The 12,256-nt window shown below is 37.3% G+C and overlaps 1 protein-coding gene across 2 annotated transcripts in view; it reads left to right on the top strand.

Moving 5' to 3' along the window:
* Positions 1-12,256, top strand: part of LOC126479909 (uncharacterized protein C05D11.1-like) — a 131,517-nt gene that overhangs the window by 52,704 nt on the left and 66,557 nt on the right. For both annotated transcript variants that reach the window (XM_050103824.1, XM_050103825.1), the window contains 3 exons: positions 4,474-4,596; positions 4,766-4,920; positions 10,727-10,826. In XM_050103824.1, the coding sequence (XP_049959781.1) occupies positions 4,474-4,596; positions 4,766-4,920; positions 10,727-10,826 (378 nt within the window). The remainder of the gene's footprint in view (positions 1-4,473; positions 4,597-4,765; positions 4,921-10,726; positions 10,827-12,256) is intronic.

Genomic DNA, 12,256 nt, shown 5'->3' with positions numbered 1-12,256 from the left:
AAGCATATGATTCTGTAGACAGAGAAATAATAGGTAAAATATTAAAGAATTCAGTGCCAAAGCAAATTCAGCAAATGTAATTCATGAAACTCAAACAAATATGATATCTTAAGTTAAATTTGTGAACAAAATAACTCAGGCATTTGAGTAGCAACTGATATTAGGGAAGGGCATGACTTATCACCTTTACTGTTTGTGTTTTAAAGAAGCTAGGAACCCACCTTGGCTTCGGAAGGGTAGCCCCAAGTGTAGTATCTACTTTTACTGGGTGGCTTGTTTGGCATAGCGGTAATTTTGTTTACAGGACACTGCATAGAGTTAAGATTAAAAATCATAGAACAACATTAGGTAACTGAATATCCTTGCTTTTATGGCATACTGCAGCACCTAAAGGCGTAAGGGGACTGTCCAGCAGCAACCTGCTAACAATGCGAGTGATGCAGTGAAGGCCTCCACAGCCACTCACTCGTCGGTAGAAACAAACACCATGACAAGTATTTAAAAAATGCACCAAAGTACATAAACACAACTGAGTAAAATAGAGCAAGTTTGAAAATTGAAATATTTTTGAGATACTGTACAGCAGATTTGACTAGAAACATTTGAGATTGATGTAAGAGTTGGCAAAATGGGAAGAGCAAATGTTTCAACAAACAATGTGTACAACAAGAAAAGTATCTTCAGAAATCTCAGAACCTGGATCAAGGCATCTCTGATCCATATACAGGTTGCTTATTAATGGTTTTCAGGGACAACAAAAGTGTATTTTTCCATGTTTTCTTGATTATTGACTGAATGTAAAAATTTAAAGTGCTGTCAAAATCTTCTCATTAAGAGCTACAACCTAAGGTTAAATAAGACAAATTTTACAGTTAGTAACTTGGCGTTTGTCTCAAGGCAATGTAATTGATGGTGCACAAATGTCTAGACTTTATTCATCTAGTATTTGAGAGTAAAAAATGAAGAGGTATTGAGAAAAGTGGGAGAGAAAAGACAATTACTAAATGTAATAAAAAGAAGAAAAAGAAATTGGATTGGGCATATATTAAGAAAGAACGACGGACTGATAAAAACAGCTTTAGAAGGTTATGTAGAAGGGAAAAGGAAGCGAGGAAGAGAGAGATTCCAGATACTGGATGACATGATGGACGGTACAACATACAGCAAGCAATGGATCCCAGAAAATGGAGAGGCAAAGGACCTGCTAATATAGCCAGACAACTGATGATGATGATTTGAGAATGACAGCACCTAGTGACTTCTTCCAATAAAGTTTACACATAATTCCAAACATTTTTGAAACTGTTTCTTGCTGGCAAACCCCTTCCCCCCACTCACCCATCAACCCACCAACAAAATGATGAAAGGAAAAAAGTTTATTGAATTTTCACTGTTCATGCAGCATTTGGCTCGGTGTTTCAATTTATTATGTCTTCGCTGTTAATTCTATTTGTAACACAGTTTGCAGCCAGTATCCCCATATGACCACTGGAATGTACCTGCAGAACTATATCCTGGTATGACACTTAGTTCAGGAATTACAAAGTCATAAAAAATTAAGATTAGTGAAAAACTAGGTGTTGCTTAAAATGATGTGCAGTAAATCTTCATCAGGCATGACATTTAAATTTGTTACTTGTTTACTATCAACTCACTTTGCATACGGTATCTACATATACCACTAAATGTACCTGAAAAATTATATTGTTGTATGAAACATAGTTCAGGAGAACATTGAGATACATGATAAAGTAGTTCTTGCTGAATGTTGTTGTTGTTGTTGTTGTCTTCAGTCCTGAGACTGGTTTGATGCAGCTCTCCATGCTACCCTACCCTGTGCAAGCTTCTCCCAGTACCTACTGCAACCTACATCCTTCTGAATCTGCTTAGTGTATTCATCTCTTGGTCTCCCTCTACTATTTTTACCCTCCAAGCTGCCCTCCAATGCTAAATTTGTGGTCCCTTGATGCCTCAGAACGTGTCCTATCAACCGGTCCCTTCTTCTTGTCAAGTTGTGTCACAAACTCCTCTTCTCCCCAATTCTATTCAATACCTCGTCATTAGTTATGTGATCTACCCATCTAATCTTCAGCATTCTTGCTTAATATGCAGTGCAAATTACCCAGTTTATATTCATCCAGTGTTTCATAATGAGAGCACTTAATGATTTCTATTGAACTTCAAGCATAACTTCAAAATTTTTCTCTCTTACATATGGGAAGCAAATATTTAACACATTAGCTCATTTGTCACCAGATGTTTGAAGCTGTTTTATACATGGCAGCTCAGCTCTTTAAACTGTCAGGGGTTTACTGGTACAAAACTAAAATGCTATGCCACAGTGAGAAGACAAGACTGTTTATATACCTGTGAAGACTTTATGGTGAACTGCAAGCTGGACAGAATAAAGTGCTTGAAAGATGGATTATTAGAAAACTGGGTTCAGTAGCAACAGGTGGTTAGAAAACGAGAAGGAATGAGAAGCTCTACAAAAATGTACAAAACATTCAGAACTTATGCAAAATGTTTCTTTGGACATCTCTATTGATTGAATGAGAACATGCTAACAAAACAAATATTTCTTATTTATGGAAAAAGAAGTCCACAGTAGCATGAGTTATAGAAATAAGAAAGGAGCTGGAAGGAAACAACATGAAAGACTGCTAAATAACAGAGGCAAATTATTCTGAATGGAATACTGAATTTTGTAGGCTTTTGTGGTGGAATAAATAAGAAATCGGGGATGACATGGACAGGAAAAAGGAGAAGACAACATGGGAACAAGATTGAATATGGAAAAATAAGGAAGAACTAAGAAGCAAAAGGAATTTAAGTTATGTGATCCGAGATGGTCACTTTGAAGAATTAAAAAATATGTGCTGCTTGCTGCGTAGTAATATCACCAAAAAATTAGTACTACTGAAGAAGAAACGGAAAAAGAAAAATGTTTTTTCAACACTACAAAATTGCCATTGATCTCAGTAAAAGTCTAGAATAGGGCCAGCTGCTTTCATTCGGGAATGTGGTCAGTGCTGGCCCTGAGGTATGATAGGAACAAAAGAAGGTGTGTCAGCTATTTGCGTTACACAGCAAATGAGAGAGCAGCGGTCAGATGAAGTGTTGCACAGTAATACATTAGGAAGAAAGGGTGAAACATTGCTGTAAATGATGGTTATAAATTTAATTACTTCTTGTTTGAGCTGCAGCTTTTTAAACTGTGCTAGTGTCTGCAAACAAAGGACAGCATCGCAACCTATGATATATTCAAAAAGGCAGAGAAATATTTCTCTTCTCTGTGTCGCTATGCAATCAATGTGCGCGAGCGCACTGAGTAAGTGGATCATTGTTTTTGTAGTTAAATGATGTGAGAAGGATCAGTGTTTATTAATATATTGAATGTGCGGCTATGTTGTTAATAAACATTGATCCACCTACCATTCTCCATGATCTGATTAAAAAACGTTGACCCACTTACTCGATATGCTCACATAGTTTGATTGCATAGTCATTTCATGACCATATTTGACATATTTTTGTGTTTCTGCGATTAATCCATGAGACATGCACCAATGGACAACACTGCCATACAGAACTAAATCACTTAAATTGGTCCACTTTGCAGCACTCGTGCCATAATCAGAAAATACTTCTCTCAAAAAAAGGGCAATGGTTTCAATTTAGGCACTAAAAATATGGTGCCGCTCTTCTCGCTTCACATTGGTTATGTCAAAGAGTTATTCCATTGAGTGTGTGAGCTGACGCATTGCCAATTTATGAGCATTAGATAAATACCACTGTGACAGCTGCTGCCTCTGGAATTGACTTGAGCCATTGATTCTTTAGCCAATTACAGAACTGCTAGTACTATTGTTTGTACTGCTAGTTCTGTTACTATTACTATGCTTCTCTCATTTGTTTGTTTATCAGTTTCACAGTTTCCTTGCGGAACTAAGTCAGTTGAACTATAAAGCTTGTTTATTGCAACTGGATCTGTCCTGATAGTACCTAATCCAACAGCTAATGCTGTTCCTTGGAGACAAATCTGCTCATCAGCAGAGTTTATGCATGAAAATCAGTCCCCGATTCTCTGTACCATTACAGAACACACATTCCTGCAACCACTTGCTCTAACATGATTGAAAGTTTTCAAGAGTGTTTCCTTCTGCAGTCACTGACTTCAGTTATCTTTTCACCATCTAAACAGAATGTTGACTGTGGCGAATGGCAGCATCCTATGCAGTTGAATGTCTCATGCAGTCTTTTCTGATCTTCCGGGATACTGTGGGGGCGTTGTTATAAAATTGCTCCACACAGCTCATTCCTCAGATCTGTTGTTTTATTATTATTATTATTATGCGAAGAATCTGAACTTATTTCTCTTATTCTGTTTATAATGGCTCTGCAAAATCTTTATACTGTCTGTCTATAATATTTCATTCACTTTTCTTAAGTGACACACTTCTTGATCCACAGGTGCGCAATTACCATAAACAGTTCTATCGACCAGAGAACCTGACTTTAATCATTACTGGACAAGTGAAACCAGAAGATGTCTTCGAAGCTTTGGTCCCACTTGAGGAGAAAATTGTTTCTAAGGTTGGTATTGTGAAAAAAAGTTGTGACAAGCTAACTCTTGGGTAAATAGCACATTGGTAAAGCATGTCTTGAATATCGCAATATAGTTGTAATTGCAAATTCTTGTAGAGATCATAAAACTATATATGCTTTTCAAACAGATAGTTTTCAGTTCTTTAAATTATTGCAGGGAAATAGGGCCCCCTTCACACGTCCGTGGCAGTCGCCAGTGCCTCCGCTGACTGAAAGCTTGGATTTGGAAGTACCATACCCATGCGATGAGGAGGATCATGGTATGGTCTACATCGCATGGCGGGGCCCCTCTGCAGTCAAGGAACTATATAGGTCTGTTGCAGCTTTAGAGAAATATTTAGCAGAAAACACATCAACAGCTGACAGTATTTGTAAAATACTGGCAATTTCTTGCTTCTGCAGTTGGTACCAGTTCTGCAGTACCAGCGGCAGTACTTTGTCCCTCCTTTCCAAACTTTGCAGTGTCTCTCCCATCATACCTTACTGGAGAAGGACTCCTGCAATAGTGGCATGGTTACGATCGAAAGGTTGTTTCCAAAGCGAACCTTTCTATTTTGCTGTTATGAAACATGCTGATAAATGTAGATTGTTTGTTGAATCAGTGGCTGGAAACAATCTTTAGTTTGTTGAGTAGCCACTCTCCACCCTACCATTTCTCCAGGGAATGCTAGTTCTGCCCAATGTGTCAGAGAACACCTTTGGAATAGAAAAGTATAGTAAGGGTACCTTTATTGTTTATACCTTAGAGGTGGGCTTTGAAAAGTGCCTAGGTAGATCATTTGGTCAGAACACATCTGTAAAAGACAAGGGTCTTGTTTCAAGTTCCCTTCTGCCACATAATTTTAATCTCTTGGGATGTTTCGCACTCAGACATTGTAGTAGTGTACATAAGTTCTTTGTATACTGACAGTTCATGATATAAATGAAGTTGTTCAGGTATTAAAATTTTTAAATTAAGGAACTATCTTAACCACAAACATAATTTATTTTTTCTTAAAATGTAACTGATTTCGATCTGTGTGAGATCATCTGTAGACCAGTTACTCTACGATGACTGTTGGAGACAGTGGCACGAAGCAGGAACTGCTATGGAAAATGTGAAGATCAGTGTATGTTTGTGGGGAAGAAGGATTAAAATACACTGCCTGCCTCCATTTTTACAAGCTTTTTTGGTTTCTCCTCATGCCAATAGATGAGTGTTACTGTTAGCTCTGATCTCTAATAAGTATGTCTGTGTTACAAATGTGTGGGGGAGCAGTGTACAGTGTGATGCAACTGAGACTGGCCACTGAAAATCCAGAATGAATGAATATATCAAGGTGCAGTATTTGCCAAGTTAGAGCAGACAATAGGAGAATTTTCCAAGGTTCACAAGTAATTTTTATTGTTTATAATCACAGAACTTTGGAAGAAGCTTCAAAGAAAACTTCGACAACATAGCATGTATGGGACTTGGTAAAATAGTATCAAGATAGCAGTGTCGCAAACCACTATCCTGCGATGAGGAGGAGAGGTTCCCATACATGCCTGTCCTATTATACCAAATGTAAGCAAGCACATAATTCGGGTGTAGTTTTTGTATTTATTATCACGGATGTCTTACCAAGCACTTAAAATGTTGACCTTGAGCACTGTTACACTAAAAAGGGATTCTGGAGAAACAATACTGCACATTGACATTCATCTGGAGTAAACGGCACAGGCCCTTGTTAATAAAGCATTTCATGCCTTTGGGAGTCGTCAGTGTCTTCTAAAGGACCTTTAATTTTAAGTTTAGTCACTGTTAAGTTTGATGAATCTGCAGACTGTTCTGAGTTTCCTGAACAATGCTCAAGAGTGTCAGTCATGACATGTGGAATGGGAATGACATCTGTCATACAAATAACCTTATAGGTCGGGCAACCACAACTAAAAAAATCTGTGCATAATGTGGAGGACAATCAAATAATTTAAAATCAGAGATGGTAAAATAGTCTAATTAAAAGTGAGAGAAAGTCCAAATCTACACTAGCTATTTCTTGTGTTTTCACAGCCAGTTTCATACCCTGTGGAAGTACATCTTCAGGTCATATCTGCATAAAGAATACAGCTACATAAGTAAAAGCACTAGTAGTCAACATAACCTAACGAACAAACTTTGACAGTAAAGCATCGTACTCGCATGACTAATATTTCGTGTGCCATGAATTGCAAGGTACAAGTGCGTATAAAAACATGTCACTTGTTGCTAAAACCTTGAATGAAATGACAGATGGACATCCAATCTGAGCCATGCATGGTCACTAATACATCTCCAGAACTCAATCAAAAGATGAGCGCAGACAGCACGTGACAATCCACATATGATAGGATAAAACCTGTGAGCACAAAACATTGCAGAATGAACATAATGTAAATTAAAACACATGAAAGAGAAGATACCTCCCATCATCAGAAACCATGGTAGAAACAAAGAATTAAGACACCTAATCCTTGGGAGTCATTAATGTACTATTATATTTGTTTCTCCCGCAGATTTTGATGAGGGTAGGTATCTTCTCTTTTATACTCTACCACTGCTGTGACCAGTGTTTCTATTCACATTACATTCATTCTGCAATGTTTTGTGCTCATAAGTTTTATCCTATCATATGTGAATTGTCATGTACTGTCCAGGCTCATCTTTTGACTGAGTTTTGGAGATGTATGAGTGATCATGCATGGTTTGGATCGGATGCCCCTCTGCCATTTCATCTGCGATTTTACTGAGTAGTGACGTTTTGGCGCGCACTTTTACTTTGGAATTCATGGCACATGAAATATTTGTTTTGTGAGTACATCACTTTACTGTCTACTTTGGTAGGTTATGTTGACTAATAGTGCTTTTACTTACATAGCTTTTTTCTGTAAACAGGTATGACCTGAAGATATACCTCCAGGGTATGAAACCAATTTTCATATAGTGGAAACACACACAAAAAAAAAAAAAAAAAGAACCCCAGCTATTGCGGATTTGGACTTTCACTCAATTTTAATATAGATTACCTTACCATCTCTGATTTTAGATTGTTTAGTTGTCCTCACATTATGAACATCCATCACATTGGTACCACACTGATTGCCTTGTGTCCAGTGGGATGTCTTCCAATAATTGCGGCATCATCATATTGTAGGAATTTGACCTTGAGTGTGTTTAAATGCACCAAACAAGGATAGACCAAGAGTATTGTTTTTATCCACTTCTTTCATTCAGTGTGAATTTTCAACTGAAGATTAGTGCATATTGCAAAGTTTGGCATGCCTGTGGTTTGTAAATGATGGTTCTTTCTTAAACAAAATTTTGCCAGCATATACCACATCGCTTTGCACTTTTTGTTGATAAAATTCGAAGAACTTTAACTAATTTTGCAACTCAATGCGTGAAGCTGTAGATGCTGCGAAATATGAAGAGGATGCAATGTTATAGAATGTAGCTTCACAGAGCACCCATTTGGTAGGTCCCTCTTGCTATTCAGAGATGCCTCTTAGTGACAATTGCAGTGTGCTACTGCTGCTGAAATGTTAGTTCTATTTCTTTCATCAGTTGATCTTCATTTCCCTTGGCATATTTCATTCTTCACACTGCCTGTTTCTGGAACTTTAATACTTGCAAAGACAAATCGTGAGTGCTTGGCACAATCTGGATACTTTTCAGCATACAGTGTTACTGTTGCTCTAATAGTTCGGCAACATTTGACATAAACAATATTCAATTTTTCGACTGCCGCATACATTGTGAATGTCTCAATAGCAATATGAGCAAGTTATCTCATTATTACAACAGCAGAACACAACAGGTAAACAAAAGAACCATACCTGAGCTACATGTTTGCTTATATTTGGTAAAATAGGGCAGATGTGTATGGAACTTTTTCTTCTGACAGCACGACAGGGATTTACAGTACTATTATCTTGATACTATTTGACCAGGTCCCATATATGTTATGTCGTTGAAGTTCTCTTAGAAGTTCCATTCAAATCCAACAGAAAAATGTATATAGTACCATTAGAAAAAAAGATAGTGTTGTAATTCAGTGAGTATAAATGATTAAGACTGCTGGTGAACGTAGGAAATTCACCGTATTGTCAACTGTAGCTTGGCAAAAACTGCTTCTTGATGTATTTATTCATTCTGGATTTATCTGGGGTGCCTTTCTTAGCTGCCTCACTCTGTATACAGGCTGGACAAATAAAACTGGACTGGAAATATTTATAAGACTGACACAGAATAGACCTATGTTAATGAACAGAAGAACTGCTTATCATAGAAAATGATGGAAACCATGATTCCGAATCACCAATTAGTTGCTATCACATATCTGAGCATATACATTTCCCACGTACTCTGCCCTGACTATTTCTCTGTGTCATCATGTTTGAGTGAATGAGAGGAGCAGACATGTTTAGTGACCAGTTGAATGTAGCACAAAGTAATTATCAAATAAACAGTGCATGTTCATTGTCAAGTAACTTAACTCATGAAAAACAAGTGTAATGGCTTGCACAAGAGTTTGACTGAAAGTGTTTTAGCAAAATCTTCAGCAAAGTTTACAATAAAAAAATTATTGGTAAAATTACACGAAATGGGCTCTGTTGTGAATAAAAGCTGTAACAATCTGAAAGAATTCTTACACAGTATTGCTTGAGTCAAGGAAAGCCTGAGAAAAGTCTGACAAAAACTCATTTATCTGTGTTGGTAGGAATTAAGAGATCATAATGTTGAAACATTATCAAAAAGTACCTGCACTTGTATCCATGCAAATTTGCTATTGAGCATGAATTAAAATGTTTAGATGAACTTTTGTATGTAGAATTCTGCCAGTAGTTTCTGAGTGAAATGGAATCAGGAGTTTCAGATCTTGTTTTCCGCCGGCCAGTGTGGCCGAACGGTTCTAGGCGCTTCAGTCTGGAACCGCGCGACCGCTACGGTTGCAGGTTCGAATCCTGCCTCGGGCATGGATGTGTGTGATGTCTTTAGGTTAGTTAGGTTTAAGTAGTTCTAAGTTCTAGGGGACTTATGACCACAGATGTTGAGTCCCATAGTGCTCAGAGCCATTTAATCTTGTTTTCCATTTGTACAGATGAGGCTTGGTTCAGAAAGCCAGGGTATGTCAGCTCGCAGAATACGCTCATTAAGCATCAGGAAATCCCCATCAATACTTGGAAAACTTGTTGTATAATCTCAAGATTGGTGTTTGTTGCACAGTGTCCAGTGTCTGCATTGTAACACAATTATTTCACCAAACTGTTTATCAAATGCTACTCAGTATATCCGGAAACTGTTTAAACCATTTGTGGATCAACTCGAGGATGATGAACGACTGTATCGTAATCGGACAGCAGGATGAAGTAGTAGCACACACTGTCTTGACATTCTTGTCATGAGTGCCATAGGTGTTCAGTGAGGAAAGGACAATCAGCACAGGCAATGCAACCTCCTGGCCATCTGGATCACATCCTCTCTTTCCCTATGGTTTTTACCTATGGGACAAGTTGAAGGGTCAGATGTACTCGAATAATCCTCACTCATTATAAGAGCTATAGTAGAACAGCATTAACACTATTGCTGCTATTTCTTGGGCAAAGCTACTACATGTATCTCACAATTTGAAATCGAGCATAGCACACTATTGTCATTGGCGGCCATTTCCAGGATAATTTGTGACATTCATTACAAGGGTCAGTCAGTCTTGCATCAGCATTATTGTAAATATTTTCTGGATGAGTTACATTTTGCCCACTTTATATGTGCAGCTCCTTAAAAAGCATTTTATTCATTATTATCTTAGAAAATGTGACAGGCTTTTAAGGCAACAGTCTCTGTTTCCTGCATTGTTTTATTTTCTGTCAACATGAATAATTCAATAAGTGTTGTACCAAAACTGGTAGCGACTAGTGGAATGAGAGTGGAGAGTAAGTTGTGGTCTCATTCTCTTTGTGTAATTATATCATAAGTGAACAAGAAAGCAACAAAAAATATGGTTATTCTTTGTTCATTTTGGGAGTAGTACTAAGCTTAAACAAGCTTTTTCCATAAATTTTTGTTTTCTTCTTTGTAAAAGTCTTATCATAATGTGAGTTCAACAACATGTTTTTTCAGAATGTGTGCCTGCTCTGTGATGCTGAAGTACTTGACGGATACATCTGTCAGTCCATTGCAGAAGGAATTTGTTGAAATAGATGATCCATATGCTAGTAAGGTATTGTAAAATTATTGTAAAAAAGATAAGAGATACTGACAATTTTTTCAACAATATTTTCTTTTGTAGTAAAAAAAGTTCCAATTTTTATATTCACTTCATAATTAATTACGTAATTTTTGCACAACAATTATTTGCAATGCAGTCAAAAGCTTTATCTATATTACAGAATCTTCTCAGTGGTAGTAGTTCCCTTGTTGTTTGTAGTGTATCTACTGTCTAAATGGCTATATATACTGTTCAGTACAGTCATTTTAAAAATTCTAACTGTTTGGCACTCAAGATGTTTTCTCGACTAAGTGTGTATCAAATTGATTGTACATGAGTGCCTCAAAATTATTGCAGTTGCTCACAGTGACGTTGGTGTGTAGTTATTCTTCCAAGCTACTTTGTCCTTTCTCATGGTTCGACAACAGTTTGTCTACACAGTTGCCATTTCAGAGAGATTCGTTAAATTAGTAGCTTAGACTATCAAAAAGCTCAATAAAACAATTCATTATTTTATTACTAATTAGCTGTAACCACTACACAAACTATTCTTAAGAGTTGTTGAATTTAAAAGCTTATGTTGAGAAATAAATAATAATTGAATTTGTCAAACCTGGTTTGGAGCACTAGCACTCATCTTAAAAAATTGCAGGTGATCAAGTAAGGAACTATTCAAACCTAAACTATTTTCTACATTCTCCCCTTTCCCTCTTGACCTCTTTCTGTCTGCAACTGCCATAAACACAAAAACTCACCAACTGGTTGTATTACATAATTACTAACATATCTTATTTTCTTTTAGATATGTTGGTCATATACAATTCTAGTATTATGTCATTGACTCTCTTCTCTGCTGTCAAACTTAGTTGTATTAAGCATTTCCATTTGTCCTTAAATAAAGAGGAATGAAAGCAGATTGTTTTGTAAGGTCCATGTCAGTGTCTTATTGAGTCAGTATTCCTATAGGAAGATGTGGAGTAGAAGTAACTGGGCTGCTGCCTGATGTGAAGTCATAGCCTGAATTGTCTCAGTCCACTATGTCCAACATTTGTGTAAGACAGAATACAGATGTCTCAGGAATACACATATGGTAACAGGGCACCTAACAACACTATCCAGTGGTTCACTGCCCTGTCAGGGTGACACACTCAACTATGCTAAAGGTTCAACAGAACTATACTTACAGCAGTTACAGCCCAGACCTGTTTGCTTCTGAATCTCGTAGCCTGGGATCAAAATGACTGGTTCACACGCTGTTCACATTCATGTAAAGCCCTGAAGTTTTGTGTCACATGTCTTACATTTCATCCAAAGGACAGCAGACTTTGACTCAAAATGCTGTGTAAAATTTGTGTTGGGAAGCTGGTCATATGCGCATCTGTTGCACTTAAAGTAATGCATCAGTATTAATACCTCAGGGGTCCTAACATCTGAATTGGACT

This window comes from Schistocerca serialis, chromosome 1, assembly GCF_023864345.2.
Source record: "Schistocerca serialis cubense isolate TAMUIC-IGC-003099 chromosome 1, iqSchSeri2.2, whole genome shotgun sequence".
Lineage (NCBI taxonomy): Eukaryota > Metazoa > Arthropoda > Insecta > Orthoptera > Acrididae > Schistocerca > Schistocerca serialis.
This window is presented reverse-complemented; position numbering and strand designations above follow the sequence as displayed.